Genomic DNA, 17404 nt, shown 5'->3' on the forward strand with positions numbered 1-17404 from the left:
TGGGGATTGCAGCTTGCCTGGACTTCCCCGTGTGCCACCCCTGTACAGTTCTGTGTGTCCCGTTCAACTGCTCCTGCTGCCTTTGGGGAGGATGGTTTTGAAGAAGAGAGTGACAAGCTCCATCCACTCTCCAACAGTCAGGAAATGGAGGATGGATTTCAGGACACCAGAGAAGAAAGGGTAGACAAAGGGTTTTTAGAAGAATCTTTGCTGGCCTATTTGGCCTGCTCAGTTGAGTGGCTGATCTCCTGCAGCTCACTGGCTTGCTGGGCTGGCATTTTCTGTTTGGCCTGTGTACAAGCTCTCCAGTGGCAGTACAGTGCCCGTGCCAAGTACACTGAATGGCACAGCTTGGGTGTGTGGCCTGCCTCAGTGCCCTGGAAGATGAGGCAGCAGTGCAGGAGGTGGCAGAGGGAGATGGGTGGGTGTACAGCTCTGCCCAGCACTGTCCCTGATGCCCTTGCTGAGCCACCCAGCACGAGTGACAGCAGTGGGAGGAGATGGTGCAGGATCCTGAAGTCTTGTCCTGGCAATGAAGAGAGTGCAGGAGCTAGTTAGCACCCTTAGGCCTGGTAGCTGCTCTTTGTTGTCTGTCTCTGGAGAGTTGGATTTGGCATTTTTGGGGCCTGGGAGGGTGGGATTTGGTGTTGGGCTTTTTTGTTGTAGGATGAAGGATTCTTGGGACACTTCATAATTTTCTGCTTTTCATTCACTAGCTTTGTTCATGATGCTTTTGATATTGAGAGAGCCTTTCTAAATTATTAAATATGGTTGTTATTGAAATTGGAGCATTTCTGAGACTTCTGGAAAAATGTGCCTTTTTTCACAGCTCCTTAGCAACTCTTTTCTGAGAGACATTGAGGTGGTCTGGCTCATCCTTTTTTTATTATGGAAATTATGAATGTCCCTTTTTTAGGGTAAAATACCCAGCAACCTTTCCAAAAAACCGGGAGACAAAGGCCCCAGCCCAGTATTATCCTTTCATCCCCCTCTCCTCTTCTGAAGCATTTTCCGGCGAGGACGTTGCTGAGGGGTCATTACTCCATGCAGAGGGTGCAGACTGGCTGCTTGGTTGCCCCCTGGTGTCTGCACCAGTCTGGTTCTCTGGAAGTGAATTGGGGATTAGGGGCAGTTGCAGGGAAGCTGGGGGCTTTGTCTCCTTGTGACTGTAGCTTTTAGTGCAGCCTCTCTCTTAATGAAACCTGTGCAGGAAGTGTGTGCGCACGCACGCAGGCACACGTGTGCTGTTTGGAGTTTGTGATTTGATTGGATTTTTTTTAATGTCACTCACCTTTTCTCCACTTGCTGGGGAGTGAAAGTAAATGAGAGAATGCTTTGGAGCTAGAGTTTAATGATTCTTCCATCCTTTCCTAGGAGCCTCAAACAACTGTTGTCCATAATGCTACAGATGGCATAAAGGTAAGGGATGGGAGTACTGCCAGGGAAACCTCTGCTTCTCTCTTGTTCTTGTCTTGGTGTGTCTTAATTCAGTTTCTACCTTTCCAATGTCTGGTTTGTAGCATGCTCCCGAATACTGCTGACAATAGACTAGGAGGGTTGTGTTACATGGCAGTGGATCTCTGAAAGAGGCCAAGTGAAGACAACTGTTCAGATAATAACACATCATTTCCTGTTGTGGTATATAACCACCACTCTGTTTCATATGTGAGAAGAGGAACAGGAAATATAGGCACTTTTTTCTTCTGCAAATGGACACTTCCTCTGAGAAATCTTAGGAGCCTTCTTTAGCTTCTTGTGGCTATTCTTCCAAACAGAAGCAGCTCTCTATTAGATTTCATTTGACAGAGTTTGGTAACTTCCACACTTGTAAAAGCTCTGGGTCAACGGCTCAAACATGCAAAAGCTGAGCAGAGATGCTGTTATGTTATGCTTTGTATTTGGCCTGCTTACATCCAAATCTTCCTTGTATCATCCTCTCCCTTCCATCCCTGCCAATGTTTTTGTGCTTTTCCCCATCTTTCTTCACAAAGAAATCAAACTATTTGCTCATGCTCCCGACTACTGATGCCTGGTAATACTTTGTTCTGCTGTGCAGGGTTCCACAGAGAGCTGTAACACCACAACTGAAGATGAGGATCTGAAAGGTAGGTACTTTGACTGGACTTTATAATACACTTAAGTGTAGGCAAGAGATTCTAGAGATTCAGTCATTGCCCTGAACTAGCTTCCCAGATTTCTGTGTCTGAGTTCATAAATTCACCATGACGCTCTCATTCCTGTCACAGTGGGACTGTGCACTGGGGAGCCATCTGACTTGGCCTCTGTGGTATATAAACACTGAGCTAATTTGTTTTTGTCTCAAAGTTGGAATTATTTTCTTGCATATGTCATAATCTGCTCATCTCCAGTCCATTTCTAGGTGTGGAAAAAACCCTACAAGTCGCATGAGATTTGGACTCTGCTTGTGGTTTTGTGCTTCCTTGTAGATTACAGGGAGCTGAAACCTCTCTATTACTACTCAGTCTCCCTTTTCACCCCTTTCTGGGAATGTTTTTTAGATATACAAAGACTTCCCTGTTATTTTTTTCTCTTTGGGTCTATTTTTTTTTCTAAGATGAAGATCATTCTCAGCCTGTTGTCCTTGACTGAGATACCAGTAGAGGGAGAGGCTGAGAAGAGATTTCCTGCCTTTCAGAGACCATATCATAAATATTCTGTGCTTCTAAAACTCCTTAAATGAAGGAGCTCCAAGTTCCATTTCTGTTTGTGTTGTTTGAGTAGCTATCTTTTGCCTAACCTCCCTAACAAAGATGAGCAGACATTTTCCTGAATAAGCAAGTTTGGGATGGGTGAAGGTAGTTTACATTCTGAGACAAATGTGTTAATAACTTGCAATTTGAGGTAGAGGTCTTCTCATTCTCCTTGTAGTTCATCTGAGTTACATATCCAGGGAAAAATCACTGCTGACCCTGTGATGTAGCAGCAATATCATCTCTGTCAGTGGGATAGTTCCTGATGCTTTTCCTGTGGCATGTCACAAGCTGCTGGCTCCTCTTCTGAGGAATCACAGGGAGCAGAAACACATTCCATGAGTGAATAAGCTCCGCAATAGAGATTGTTTCAGATAAGACAGGATGGTGTTCTAGCTCTCACCTTTTTGCTAAAGGGTAATCCGTGGTTTAGGAACCTAGCTTTGAGGGATGGGAACTGGATGGCTTTTGTAGTGCAGTAATGATTTTGATTTATCATCTCTGCTGGATAGCCATCCAGAATCTTGTCTCCTGTGGCACTTTTTATTCTGGAGAGGTCCCATGGTTGAGCTAGCTGAGCCAATGTGTATTTTAAGTCAGGAATACAAATGCTGCGAGGAAAAGAAGTCAAGGACTGGAACAGAAGGTGGGGAGGAAGGAAGGCAGCTGGTCAGTGTATAGAGTTGTATAGGGATACATTGCTAGAGATCAAAACTATGTTTTGGTTTTTTTGGCAGAGGTTAGAAAATTTTGTTATGATTTTAGTAGAAGGGAGCATTTGAATGGTGATTGGGAGGGAAAGAGTTTGCACAGTAGTGGTTTGTGCTGTGGCCAGCTCTGGTAATTTTAGTCCTCCAGTTTTAAGCATAGCTGTGTTCACCAGTGTTCCATTCCTGCCCTTCCACATTTTAAGACAAGCAAGCATTTGAGCAAAACTAAGTAGACCAAAAGGTTTGGGAGTGTTGGAATTCTCACTGTTCTGCATAGCTCTTGGAAAAGGGAAGTGCTTGTGCAGTTCCTCTGCCAACTTCGTGCTTTAAATTGACACCAGGATACAGAGACCAGCTCTGCTGTGCTGTAGGAGACACTGTCTTTATCCATCAGTGACAGTGCCTCAGGGATATGTTGTTTCCACTGTGGTGGGGCTAAAGGCAGTGTTTGTCGTCGTTCTTCCTCCACCCCCTTGCCCTTGTGTCATTCTAAATTGCACAGCAGGTTCGTGTTGGAGAGCTGTCTACTTGGCTTTGCCCTGGAGGATACTCCCGCATGTTTTGTGCCCAGCATTGTGGTTTCTTTAATGTTCTCCTATTTCCTTTCTCTTTTTTTATTTACTGAACTTGCGTGTTTTGTTTGTGTTTGTGTTTAATTCCCTGCCATGCTAGCTCCCCCTCTCTCCACCGGGGACGGCAGCTCAGTGCTTGAAGGACGGAGGCACAGTGAGAGCAAAACACAGACTGAGTCCATGCAGTCCCAGCTTTCTCTCTGTTTCTCAGCCAGTAAGTCCAGGGGTGCAGTGCTTCACAGCATCTTTTTCCCACCCCTTCCTCCACCATTCCCATTTCTCCTTACCTAAGATTTTTCCTTTCCTCAATTTCCTTCCAAAATGTTGATTTTTCATTTCCAGTACTCCAGAATAAAAAGAAATCATCTCCCTTCCTGCAAAATACCCTCCTTTGCACATTGAAATTTTCCAAACATTTCCTTCCCTTTCTGAATTAAAAAAAAAAAAAAAAAAAAAAAAAAAACACCAAAAAACCCAGAACCTCATCCTAGCTAATTTCATTCCTTTGCTTTCATCTGGGTGAGATGTCTCTCTGGAGAGACACTGCCTTTTGGGGTTTCCTCGGGCAAGTCACTGCATCTCTACTGCATCTCTTAGTTCTCCTTGTGGTAAATGGGGTCAGTGGTGCAGGTCTGTTTGTGGAGGGGATGCATGAGACTGAATTCAGTCTCACTTGTCAGAATTTCTGAGGACCTCAGACGTGGATGGTGCTCAGAAAATACCAAAGGAACAAAAACCACTTTTTCCAGACTACTTTAAGGTGCTTTGAAAGGGAGGCTGTGGCTCCTGAAAGACCCAAAGCATTTTTTAATCCATTATCAAGTGCTTTGAGGGCAAATCCCGGGATAATCTTGGCTCTGAAGAGCATTTGTCTGTCGTGAGCTTTACCTTGTGTGCTTGTCTTGCTAGCTCAGTTAGCTGGTATCATGGCTAGTAGGGTTTTGTAGTGTGGTAATGAATTTGATTTATCATCTCTGCTGGATAGCCATCCAGAACAGGTATTTGTCCAGAACCATGTCTCATGGCACTCTTTATTCTGGAGAGGTCCCATGGTTGAGCTAGCTGAGTGTTGTAAGTCAGGAATACAAATGCTGCGAGGAAAAGTAGTCTAGGACTTGGAACTATGAGTTACAGTCTATGAATTATGGTGAGTTCTGCCTGATATCTCCTGAACTTGCTAGCTCTGTAGAGGGGCCTGTGGCTGAAAAACTCTGAAAATGCATATTAAAAAAAGCTATTAGGATGGAGAAAATCTAGGTGGAATTCACAGCCTTTCTCTTACACAGACATACTGTACTAGCTGCCTGACTATTTAAAGCAATAAGAGAAGGAACTTTAGTGTAAACTGGGAATATCTGGAGACTATTTTATTCTGCTCAGGTCAGTCTAGGAAGGAAGAACCAGGTGTACCCTCTTCTGTCTCTTTCTGTCATATTTCCCTGGTTTTCTACACACAGCACCAGTATGTCATACAATGCAGCAGTTGGAGCATCTCTGTTACTTGCTTTTGAACTAGCTCAAAGGATGTCAGACTGCTGGTTTGTAAGGTGCGATGGGAAAGGTGTTTTGCCTAGCCAGAATGGAAGGGAAATGATCTCTTCTCAAGTACTTTTTGCTGTGAGCTGTCCATCACTGCTGTTGTTCATTCCTTCCTCTTGCTCATAGCAAGGCCCTGCTTGGTACACTGAGGAGTGCCGAATCACTTCTCTGCCAAGTGGGTCGGTGTTCTCCCACTTTGCTTCCCTCCAAGTTGAGATTTGCAGTGATTTGGATATACCTGCTTTCTTTAACCCAATCTTTTATTTGCCCTCGTGCTGCTCTGTCACTACTCCGACCATTGTTTTAGGTCACCCTCAAACTTCCTCCAGCATTAGTGTAATTCCTGCTGTGCTTTTTGCACCAGTGCCCGGGTGGCCCCGGCCAAGTGATGTGACAGAGGCAGGAGAGCAAGTACAAGTTTCTGGAATGTGGCTGTGTCTGTGTGCCAACCGGGGCTGGGGCTGTGTGTGTCTGTACTTCTTTGTTGTTTTTATTTTACTTTCTAATTTTTGTTCGTTTATCATTTTAACGCTCACGTTTGTTTTGCAGCTACACAGTCTTGTGAAGAGAAGCTCCATGCCTGGGACAGCCCAGGGCAGACATTGGAGTTAGAGCGTGCTCGGTCGGAGCCGTTGCTAACTCCGGTAGTTCCCTTTGTACTTAACCGAGCACCGTGTAAGTTAGCAGCTGGGTAGCAGTAGTGGAGTAGTGCAACTCGTGCTAGTTTCCCTAGATGTTAAGCTCCCTCCTCTCCTCCCCTGCCCCTCACCCCGTCCGTGCGAGCCGGGCCGAGGCTGAGGGCTCCGGGCTGGCGCCATCGTTGCCGGCGGGGCGCGGCCCAGGAGCGGCTGCGGGGAGCGGCGGCGGCCGCCGGGGGGCGCCACGCGCAGGGGCGGGGAGCGGGGCCGCCCTCAGCCCGTCCCGGCCTGTGCCCGTCCCGTGCCGCCCGCGGCCGCCGCCGCTCCCCGCCCGCCCCGTGCCGGGCGCAGACAGAGCCCGGCCCAAACGCGGCCCCGGCCTCGGTCGGTGCCCGTTAAACGCGCCCGCGGCGCTCCCCGGCCGGCGGCGTAGCTCGAAGCAGGGTGTAGCCGCCGCTGGCCATGCTCGGTGTCCGTGCTGGTGCGTGTCGTCTCCCGCTTGTGCCTCTGCCGTGCCGGTTTGGAGGATCCATCGGGAGCGGCAGGCGCTAATGCCGTCCCCGCACACCCTCCTGTGTGCCGGCTGGTGCTCGGGATGTGTAGCGAAAGCCAGGAAATGAGCACAGTCTGGTGGGATGGACTAGTGTTAAAGGACACGCCTGATGGCACTGCCAAGGCACCATGTGCCTACCAAGGCACCTTGGTAGGGGATGCACATTTCCTTAAGATGGGCCAGCACCCCGTGACTGTGGTCTGCAGGCTCCCTCACTCATCCCAAATGCAGCCTTTCCAATGGACTCCCTCTTCTCGACATTAGTAGTGCATGGTTTGGAGTCCAACACGTAGCCCTTCTTCATGTGAAAGTAATCCCAGACAACTGGTTTGTAAGGACATTTTTCACAACAGGCATAGCCCACTGTGTGATTTTGACCCATTCCCTGTAAACATCTTTTCACATGTGGAAGTGTATACAGCTTGCATGGCAAAACCAGCCACCTTTTTGTTGTGAGCCAGATGTCCATTGTCTGAGGGGTTTCTGAGGCTGGCTCAGTAGTAAAATTCTCTTAACTGATTTCCAGAGTGGGTACGGACATATTTCATAGCCAGTGAGATTATTATCTTGTTGCTCTTTGGCGGCACTTACCAGTGGTGGGATGAGGTGCACATGTGGATGAAAGCTTATGGGCAAGGGGGAGCAGAGTAGCATCTTCTGGCATTTAGAATGAAAATCATCTTTCCTGACTTGAACATCTAAAGATGGTAGGTTGGATTTAAACACCATCCCCCTAATAATAGGCATGTAAGATGCCTGTGTGATTCTTCCAGAAGTCCCAATTTCTTTCAGTGCCCAAAGTGGACTGGTTCTATTTCAGACATCTATAATTTAGATGCTGAAGGGCACAAGAATGGCACTTCTGGTGGTAGGAATTGTATGTTATCTGATAACATTGAAAAGAATGCTAGAGAACCTCTTAAATGTCTGTATAATGTGCAGAAGAGTCTATCTGCAGCTGTAGGGAAGGCTGAAGAGATGTGAGGTTGTGCATATCGCTTTAGGCATGGTGCACATAGTAATCATGGAATGGAATTGTGTTGTTTAACAGACCCGATTTAAACTTTGTAAGTGTTATGAATTCTTAAGACCAGCATGGATAATGGAACACTGCAGAGGGGATGGGGCCTGGGCAATCTGCTGTGGGGAGCCAAGAGAGGAGAGTGCAGAGGTGCTGGCCAGATGGGGCCAAACAACAGTAGACAGACAGCCCCAGTCTTCATTCATCTTCAGGTCTGGTGTCCTGGGCTGGGTTAATGGCAACACTGTCAGGGTGCTGTAAAGAATTGTGCCATAGGGATTGGCAGAAACTAACTGCCTGAGGAACAGTGTGCACACTCAGATATAGCTAGGACCTGCTCATCCAACCCATCCATCCTGCTGCAGCTCTTTGTAGCTTGCAGAAGCCATCCCTACATGTCCCAGTTGTTTGTTTGCAGCATTCACAATAGCTGAGGTGTTGATGATCATGATAGGCAAGTTGCTGGGAGATTCTTTCCTATTGGCTTGATCTGTGTGGTGGCCAATTGTATGTGGCTACTGTGTTGAAGGTTTTCCACATTTAAGCTGCTAGACAAGTACTTCACATGGGCAGAGTCACTGGCGTTCATTGGTCAGATTCCCCAGGAGCAGCTTAGGCTGTCATTCAGAAGACACCTCTAGCTCCTTAGACTTCTAGAAGAAAAAAATTGAATATGGTCTCTTTATTTCCTTTCTCCCTGCATTATGGGATCACCATTTCCCTTTCATACCACTGCCCCCCTATTCTCATGTGGTTGACTGTCTTTACTGCATATCTCCAGAATGCAGGGAGCAGCATTCTATGAGATCTAGACTAATGGTGCTCTACAAATTGCTTGTAGGAAGCACCCACTAGCCTCATATTTCTACTGAACTCTTCAGCACAGCTAAATTGCTCTTTCTTCTTGTTCACAGTGCGTAAGCAAGAAATCATTAAGATAACAGAGCAGCTGATAGAGGCCATCAACAATGGAGATTTTGAGGCATATACGTAAGTAGAGCTGCTTCCTGACAGGTTGTTTATCAGTTTGTGTGCAAGTGATGCTCTGGCTCCTGGGTATGAGGAGCTGTCATGCAGTCAGGCATGGTAAAAGGTTTTATCGTTTTTAGCCTACATCACTTAGGAGTAAGGGATGGAGTAGTACAGCTCTAAATAAATATCAAGTCAGGTATGAAACAGCAACAGGAACAACAATAGGAAATGTCCTGGGTTTGTAAGAAAAGTACAGGGGAGGGGAACGAGAGGACCAGAAAGAATAAAAGGAAAGTCAGAAACCTGAAAGATTATTTCATGTGAAATGCCATCTAGTTGGCTCCTTGAGTTGCAGTAGGGCTGAGTCTTCAAGAACTTATTCTTGGAGCAGGGAGATGTAGTTAGGTGGACACAGGGTGTGAGTCAAATGGTATACCAGCACTTCACTGTGTGAATAGCTCTTAGGCTCAAATGCAACCTGTAAGGCTGTGCTGCTTTTCTTTGCAGAAAAATTTGTGATCCTGGCTTGACCTCATTTGAACCTGAAGCACTGGGAAACCTGGTTGAAGGAATGGATTTCCATAAGTTTTACTTTGAAAACTGTGAGTGGGTAGATTTGGTAACTCAAACAACTTTCTCTCTACTCTTCCTTTATGTCACATTTGGGAGGGAAAACCAGCTTTGTTTTTACTAGTTATCAGAATAAGCAGGAACTTGACTGTGCTTGGGTTGTGGTGCATTCATAAAAGCCAGCAGCCTTTCTGTCAAAAACCCTGTTCAGCAACAATTTCAATTCTAACCCCATATCCCTTCACTCTAGTCATATAATCTGCCAGGTGGAAATGTTTTGTACCTGGCATGGACTGCAGGAGCTTTAAAAGTTTGAGGCACTGGACTTCTTACTGATACAAAAATGGAAAAAAAATAGATCAGATTTTGCTGAAATTGGCATGTATGTTTGGGATAGACATACTGAATGGTCAGGCATAAAGATGCTTCCATTTTGAGTTTTCCCTGGATGGTTTCAGATCTCTAACAGCTAGTGAACCTTTTATATAGATATAAGGGTCACCTTGTCAGCTGGGGCAGGAAAGAGTTGGGACAAATGCTATCATTTATACTGTGGGATTTGTCTCCCTTCCTAGATGTTTCCACAGGGTGAGATAATTGAAATTTAAATCCTAAGCTGTTCAATCTGTTTTATTTCTGAGGTTAGGTCAAAGTCCTTAGTATGGGCAATATATAGTTCTCTAAGTATGTAGAGACTTGGTCTCTCTCATCAGCCTATTATGGAGTGATTTTAACACTTCTCTGAGGTTTGTTCATTTTTAATGCTGTCCTAGCTTAAAGATCTCCTGATTACTGACTCCTTTGCAATTACATTTTGCAAGTGAAAGATTTTTCCCCATAACTGAAGACACAGCAGCACTGATGTAAAAAAGTGGCGAGTATGCTTTACAGAGGAAGGGGGGGCAAAGGGGCCAGGGGATTCCTGGCAGTAAGTGTGCAGTTCCTAAGGAGAACAGCAGGTGATAGGGGAAAGAATTGCTTGGATTTTGCCTGAAAAATTGCAGGAGCAATTTTTGTGGTATTGCAGAATCCAGTGGAAGGTGAGTAGAACATAGAAGAGGTTGGAGAATGTGGGACGCTGTTCCTTCTTAGTCATCAAACGAATGTGACGGTTTTGCGTGTCCTGCCAGTGCTGTCGAAGAACAGCAAGCCGATCCACACGACCATCCTGAACCCGCACGTCCACGTCATCGGGGAGGACGCCGCCTGCATCGCCTACATCCGCCTGACGCAGTACATCGACGGCCAGGGCCGGCCCCGCACCACGCAGTCGGAGGAGACCCGCGTCTGGCACCGCCGGGACGGCAAGTGGCTCAATGTCCACTACCACTGCTCTGGAGCTCCTGCAGCACCTCTCCAGTGAGGATCAATACGGGTATGGACTCCCAGGGAAGGAACACGCCACACACCCAGCTGAGCCTGCTGTATGGGGGGATTCGGCATTCAAGGCTCTTCAGTTGGCTGTGAGAGAACCAGGTTTAGTTGTCTGTAGGCTGAAAACTTCGGCTTGTCCTCTGGACTCAGCAGGTTTGTCTGCTGCTCCTGGCAAATGACAGTCATGTGCCAGACAGGTGTTCCTGGGCATAGGTACTCTTGTAGCAGCTGTGCTTCCCCCCTGGTGCTCATGTCTGCGCTTGGGCAAACTGCTAATCCGGAGCAGAGAGGAAAAGTGTCTCATGTTATGCACAGGCTGGCCCTTTCACATCTGCCTCTCCATGCTGGGGTCATTTTGATGATTATGTCATCTTCTAGAAAGGATATTGTAGAATCCATACAGAACAATTTCTATGCCATAAGGGGTAAGGGTTCATGTTAATTAATAGAAATTTTTCCACTGATTTTCTGATAAGCAAAAGCTATTTAATGTACCGTCTTGAGAAAACAGAAAGGGGCAAAGAATCTAAACAAATAGTAGCATCAGAGGATTTAAAATATCCCCCAATTAACTTGCTACAATTCAGCATTGGAAGAAACTTCGACTCTAAAATATGTCATGAAGAAACACTTGCTCCTGAAGGAATCAGATCCATTTACTTCTTCAGCATTAAGGCATTCTGATTTATTGCCTTAGTGGTTTCTTTTAATTAAATGTACAAAGCCTTTCTGCATCCTTTTGTATTATGCTGAAATATGTCACATTCATTTTATAGCCCAAAGTTTCCTAATCTTAGGACCTACAACAAATGCCTACAGCTGGGAGACAACCTTTTTTCTGTTTAAGGGCAAACACAACAAATATCTACAGCTGGGAGGCAACCTTTTTTTAATTTGGTCATTTAAGGATGAACCACTCAAGTGTAGCTGCTACTTGAGTCCTAGTTCTGTGAACAACTTGGGACTAAGCCAAGAGCAGTTTGTGTTCATGTGTTGTGAGGTATTCAACCCTACTAAACGCAATGGGAAGGAATGTGGACTATCACAAGAAAGCTGCAGAGGTCACAGATGGAATTTGAAAAGCAAAAGCCAGTTGGGGGCACCAGAAGCAGGGAAACTTTCAAGAGAGCTGGAAAATCAGTTGAATTTCCAGGAAGTAAGGCAGTGAGAAGGATATGGCCTTTGCAGGAAAACAAAAAAACCTTGCATGAGATTTCATCATAGAAATGGTGAGGGAAATGTATGTCCCAGGCTTGGATGTCTGTCCAAAAATAGATGCAGAAGAAATTATTAAAGATCAGTGTGGCTCAGTGGCTATGCCTAGGAGTTCTGAGGAAATTTAGGAATGGAAAGTCTGCTGCAAAAGAGGTATGTTTCTTGGCTGTGGAAATGCTGAAGCTCTCCAAAACTATGTGCTGGAGGCTTTCTGAAAACTGCAGAGCAGAAGCTATTTCCAAACCACAAAATGTTGGTTAAAACAATATTTAAAAATACCCTGTAAACTAATAGAAGTTGAAGTATTTGCATGCATTTCTGGGCTCTGAAGGAGGTGTACCCACAAGTAATTACAAATGGGGTCAGTGTGGGCAGCCCCCATCTGAATGCACTGAATCATTTTGGAGCAGTGTTATCCCATGTGCAGTGAAAGCTAAGGATGAAGAATGAATGAGGTGAGTAAGAATGCTTAAATAGAAATTAGTGGTTTCTTCTCACCTGGAAGGCAGAGTTCAGTTCTGGGTAAATCATCTCGAAAGGAAGCTGCAGCCAGAAAAGAAGTTTGGTGTTAATCAGAGGACTTCTGTGTAAGGAAAGAGTGGGAATCAAGAAGGGAGAAGACTATAATAGGGGAGATTCTACTACAATTTTCAAACTAAGAAATGGTAGAAAGAAGTGTTTGGCTCTACTTTTATGACGGCCTAATGCTAAACAGACATGAAAAAAAAATCCCAAACTTAAAATTGATCAAAGTAAATCAAGTAATTTGTCACATGAAGGTTAACTAGGAAGGGCCTTTGCTGAAAGCAGTTACTAGGGCAATAATTTCACAAAACTGCAGAAAGCTACTGCATTTATTTAAATATTAAGAAAGTTCAGATTCAAAGTTACTGAAGGTTTGAAAACTAAAAACCCTAAGAAAAATAAAATAACCTTTCAGTGTCAAGGCAAAAGCCAATGGAAAGTGGGCCAGAAAATGTTCCTTAGGAATATTTGAGCACCCCTTAGGAAACCTTTTCAACTTCTGGGTCATGGCTATGAGAGAGTGGACCCAGGGCTGCTCCAAAGCAGCACATAATACATTTTAGCAATTAGTTAATGTTCATTGGCACACTCAGCCACCCAGAAGGGGAAGTGAATGCCTATGTAGAGCTTTCCTCATGAGCCCCAGTTTGTCCTGTTATAGAGGTTTCTACCTACACCAAAGAATTAGCATGTAGAAAGCATGTTTTTTTTAATTGTGTACAGCTAATGTATGGCTTTATTTCCTTCCATCTTCCATCCTGTTCTCCCCTCTCCTTTTGGGTGGACACTACCTCTTCCTGACTGCAGCAACTTGTGGAGATACTCAGCTGGAGGGCAATATCTTCTTAGCAAGCAGCTCTGGAGTGCCTGAGTGACAGCAACGGTCATGTCTGTTTTGACATTAAAAAAATAAATACAAATTACAAACAGGCAGCAGCCAAATGCACGAAACCCTGCATGCATCTGATGCTCCGGGCACTGCCTTTCTGTTGTTTTCCATGGATCCATCGTGTCTGTTTCTGCTGTACGAAGGTGTTTTTAAATCTAAAAAAAAAAGACATGTTGTTTGTATAAAATAATGAAAAACAGGAATAATGCTAAATAAATGACAGATTATCCAACATGCCCCCTCCCCCAGGGCTAAGAAAGTGGCAGCAGCCAGAACATCTTTCAGAAATGAAGTAAGGGGGAAAGCAAAAGTGAAGGAGAGAAAGAGAGAGGGAGAGCAAGAAAGGAGGCGGCTCGAACAGCGGATGGCTGAACTGTGCTCCGCAAAGCCATGGTGGAAGTTAATACAGCATTCGGGCTGTGCTGCAGCTACAGTCGGTGAGAGGTGGCAAGGAGACCCCAAAGGAGCCAGTGTGAAGGCTGGGGCTCAAGAGAGAGGAGGTGCTTCTCTTCCTGTTGCCCAGCAGTCTGACTTCAGCCTGTTTCTTCTTCGATTTCTGCTCAGCAAGAACGCTACGGAAACCTGGTTGCTCGGCTGCTGGATCCCAAAACAGACTTTTTTTTTTCCTTTTTTTTCTTTTTTTTTTTTTTAAGAACTAAAAGTGGAATGTTGATTTAAAACTAAAGATGGAAGGAGGGATTTAAAAATGGGTTTAAGTGAATATAACTTGAATAGAAGCTCACTCTTTAGTGAAACAGTCACTACCTGGACAAACATTGAGTTTTGAAGCCAGCTTATTTAATTTAATAAAACAAACATTTCATTAAGAGCAGAGATTTTAGAGGAAGAGAGTGTGGGATTGTTTGTATGGGATTTTCTATTTTTTTCCTTTTTAGTAGCATAGTTGGGATCCACAGTGCTGCAGAACACGTGTTCCTTAGGAAGCAGACAAAAAACTTAGTGTTATGTTCTTCATGAAAACTTGCACATACACTCCTATATGAGGCATAAATAGTGTGTGTTTTTTATACTGAAATATATGCACCCGTAGAATTAAAGGGGTTACCTGGCCTCCTGTTTGATTTGTTGGTCTCCAGTAAAATAGCAATGGGAGCCAGCAGCCCCAGCCAGGTGCTTCTCCCCATCACTAACCCATCTGATGTTTGTAAGTGTCATGTTTCCTAGTGTTTATTTGGGTAATTTTTCTATTTTTTACAGTGATGTTGTAACACAGAAAACTATCAGATCAGAACCTCAAAAGCTGTAGCTGAAGGAATCCAGGCCACCCCCACCCCTTGTTGCCTCTGGGTGTTAAGAGGATACCTCATGAAGCATAGGGGAAAGGGAATGAGCACATGATCTGATATTCGTCCTTTGGGCCAATACATCTTCTTTTCTTTTCTTTGCTGCAAAAGGAGTTCAATTCCTTTATTCATTGGGTGGGGGTTGTGGAAGTGTTTTGTTGACCTTACCAAGGAGGGAGCCTAGCCCCAAGAAGAAAATGGCCTTTCTGATGGGGTTTGTCTTGACCAAGGGAAGGCATCACTTGCAGAAGTTGGAATGGGCTTTTACCTGAATTTATCAACCCCTAATCATTTTTTGGATCTCTAAAGGGAGTTAAAATGATTGATGCCTTGACAGCATACTAAGTGTGTGGAAATCTTTCAGCAGACTATAGAAGAGAAGAAAGACAATTTGGAATTTTAATCCTTATTCAATAAAATGCAGAAAATAAAAGCATTTGCACAAAGTGGAGCTGTCACGTTGCAGCAGACAGCACTCTGCTCCCTTTGTTGGGGAGGTGCTGTCCCACATGAGGATTAGATCAGCTAACCACTGATGAAGGAAAAAACCATCCACACTTCCCAGGTTTGTTTGAGCAAACACCCTTTTCTTTCTCCCTCCACTATCCCAGGGGAGGAGTGAGGAGGGGGTTGAACCCATGGGGGGGCAAACACTAGATTTTATTATTTCAAAACATTTTTCAGACAGCACTAAGCCAGTGAGTGAAGTGGAAAAGCAAAAGCCTTGATATTTCATTCAGAAATTTTTTAAGCCACAAAGAGAGCAAACAGATTACAATTATGCCATTTAAAAAAGATTAATACAAAACAATATGCATGCCTTCTTTCGGTCTGATCTTCCTTGTCTCTTTACCTGATGATTATTAATAGCTAAAAAGAGAACCCTCTGTATTAAGTATATGCATCTTTCAGAGAAAATTTTAAAAGAACAGAACTGTTGGGTTTTTTGTTTTTGCACAGTCTTGGAGACAAACTCCTTTGGATTTTTTTGTTTGTTTTGTTTCCTTTTAAGTTAATGAGAACCTTAGCTTGGTATGGCCATTATCAAACACAGCTGTACACCTTTAGCATTCTTAATGTTCTCTTATGGGGCTAATGTAAGCATCTATATAATATATATTATAAATATCACATTTTAAACAGGAAATGGAAGGCATTTGATGCAGAATTTTTGCATGATATAGAAATAATTAAAGTTAGCTAGTGTTTGTTTGTTTGGTCTGAATGTTGGTAGAACCTTCATAGCTTTGTTACAATGAAACCTTGAACTGAAGATATTTAATAAAATAACATTTAAACAGTGGAAAGTTTGGAGTGTCACATTATTCTCCTAAACTATGGAACAATATGAAATTGGTACTTCTGGGATAAGATTCAATTGACAGAGGAGGGTTTTTTTCTGTGTCATTTAAAAATGTAATGTTTAAAAAGTTAAGTGGTACCATACCTGCAAGGGGGGAGGGGAAGAATACTGGCATTAAAAACAAAAGGATGATAGAACCTTTTAAAATTACCTTTATGGCATTTCGCTGACAGACCAGAGATAATAAGGAAATTCTGCATTTTTTTTCCCAATAGCCTGATCCTTGGCAAATCTCTGCTGTTACTTCCTTTCCTGGTCTTTGTTTTCTCACCAATATTTAAGATTCCTTGTGGCAGGAGCTATCTTGCTATTTGGTTTGCCTGGTGTAAACATGATCATCTCAAGTTTTGTTAGTTAATTGTCAATAGTCTGTTTTGTGTCCTAGCTGGGATGCTCCTGCAGAGGCACAGAACTTGTCAGGTCTGGCAGTGCAAGCAGCATTTCTAAAAGATAGTTGTATTTAACTTACTTTGTTCTCATACTGCCTCTCATTGTTAGCATTTCATATTTTGGTATCAGGTTTAATGTATGCCCTGTTAAGTAGCTTTGTCTCAGTCCACTCAGGCCTTTGCTGCTTTGCCATTTCAGTGTCGTTTGGCAGCTTGCAGCTCTGCCCTGCTCTGGAGGGCAGGCGGCTGAGCCGTGGGGCTGCAGCAGTGCCGAGCCCGCCCGTGTGACAGAGATGCTCACGGGCTGTGCAACCCTCCGGCCTCGCGTCTGGCACAGCTCCTGCTGCCATTGCTGGCGACACGCAGCTCGTTTTGGCACCGCTGGGCTGAGGGGCTCCAGGCAGCACGCAGCCCCCCATTCGGTTAGCCTGGCTGCCCCCCGCCCCTGAGCTCTGCCCAGGTGTGTCTGGGAAGCGCAGCGAAGGGGAGGGGGTGGCTTGGCCTTATCACTGAAAGGGAGTTCATTGTGCTTAATCCCCTTCAACTGCAGCAATTACCCAGTAAATAGGTGTCAGCTGTTGCTGCTTAAAGAGATGATTACTTTTGCTGCCTGATGAAACAGGAGGAAAATATAGTCCTTACTATTGAAAGGGAGAAGGTAAGAGTTTTATAGTCCATTTTACTGGGACTGAAGGCAATCTGCTTGTGCCCAGAAGAAATGGCTCCTGCTATTTCGGGAGCAAAGACACATTCTGCTCTCATTTCTGACATATGCGGCGGTAGCATTCATCAGGTAAGGTTTCTCCTGAAGCAGTTAATCCTGTCTTAATGATCTTTGGAAAAATGTTGCAGTATGAGCCGATAAGCACTAGAAAGATACTCATAAAATTCGTGATGATCTCCCATGTTTTTAGTAGCTCTTTTAACCAGGATAAGAGTAATTTAAATACTTACTGAAAACAAAATCGTCGGATTAACACTCAGGTCAGGACTATTTATTGTAGTGTATATATGGGGCCTGTTTTATGTCTTATGTTTCAGCTGATAGCTGAGATTGGG

At 44.5% G+C, this 17404-nt stretch overlaps 1 protein-coding gene across 2 annotated transcripts in view; it reads left to right on the forward strand.

Annotated features, from left to right (window-relative positions):
• CAMK2G (calcium/calmodulin dependent protein kinase II gamma) overlaps window positions 1-15900 on the forward strand; it is a 118829-nt gene extending 102929 nt beyond the window's left edge. The window contains exons 16-23 of one of the 2 annotated variants that reach the window (XM_079313200.1): window positions 1375-1419; window positions 2057-2105; window positions 4094-4207; window positions 6082-6207; window positions 8659-8734; window positions 9224-9318; window positions 10417-10661; window positions 13208-15900. In XM_079313200.1, the coding sequence (XP_079169326.1) occupies window positions 1375-1419; window positions 2057-2105; window positions 4094-4207; window positions 6082-6207; window positions 8659-8734; window positions 9224-9318; window positions 10417-10649 (738 nt within the window). In that variant the 3' untranslated portion in view covers window positions 10650-10661; window positions 13208-15900. The remainder of the gene's footprint in view (window positions 1-1374; window positions 1420-2056; window positions 2106-4093; window positions 4208-6081; window positions 6208-8658; window positions 8735-9223; window positions 9319-10416; window positions 10662-13207) is intronic. The other variant, XM_079313201.1, reaches the window with a different exon arrangement.
• The last annotated feature ends 1504 nt before the right edge of the window (window positions 15901-17404 follow it).

The sequence above is a fragment of the Erithacus rubecula genome (assembly GCF_903797595.1).
Source record: "Erithacus rubecula genome assembly, chromosome: 9".
Classification (NCBI taxonomy): Eukaryota; Metazoa; Chordata; class Aves; order Passeriformes; family Muscicapidae; genus Erithacus; species Erithacus rubecula.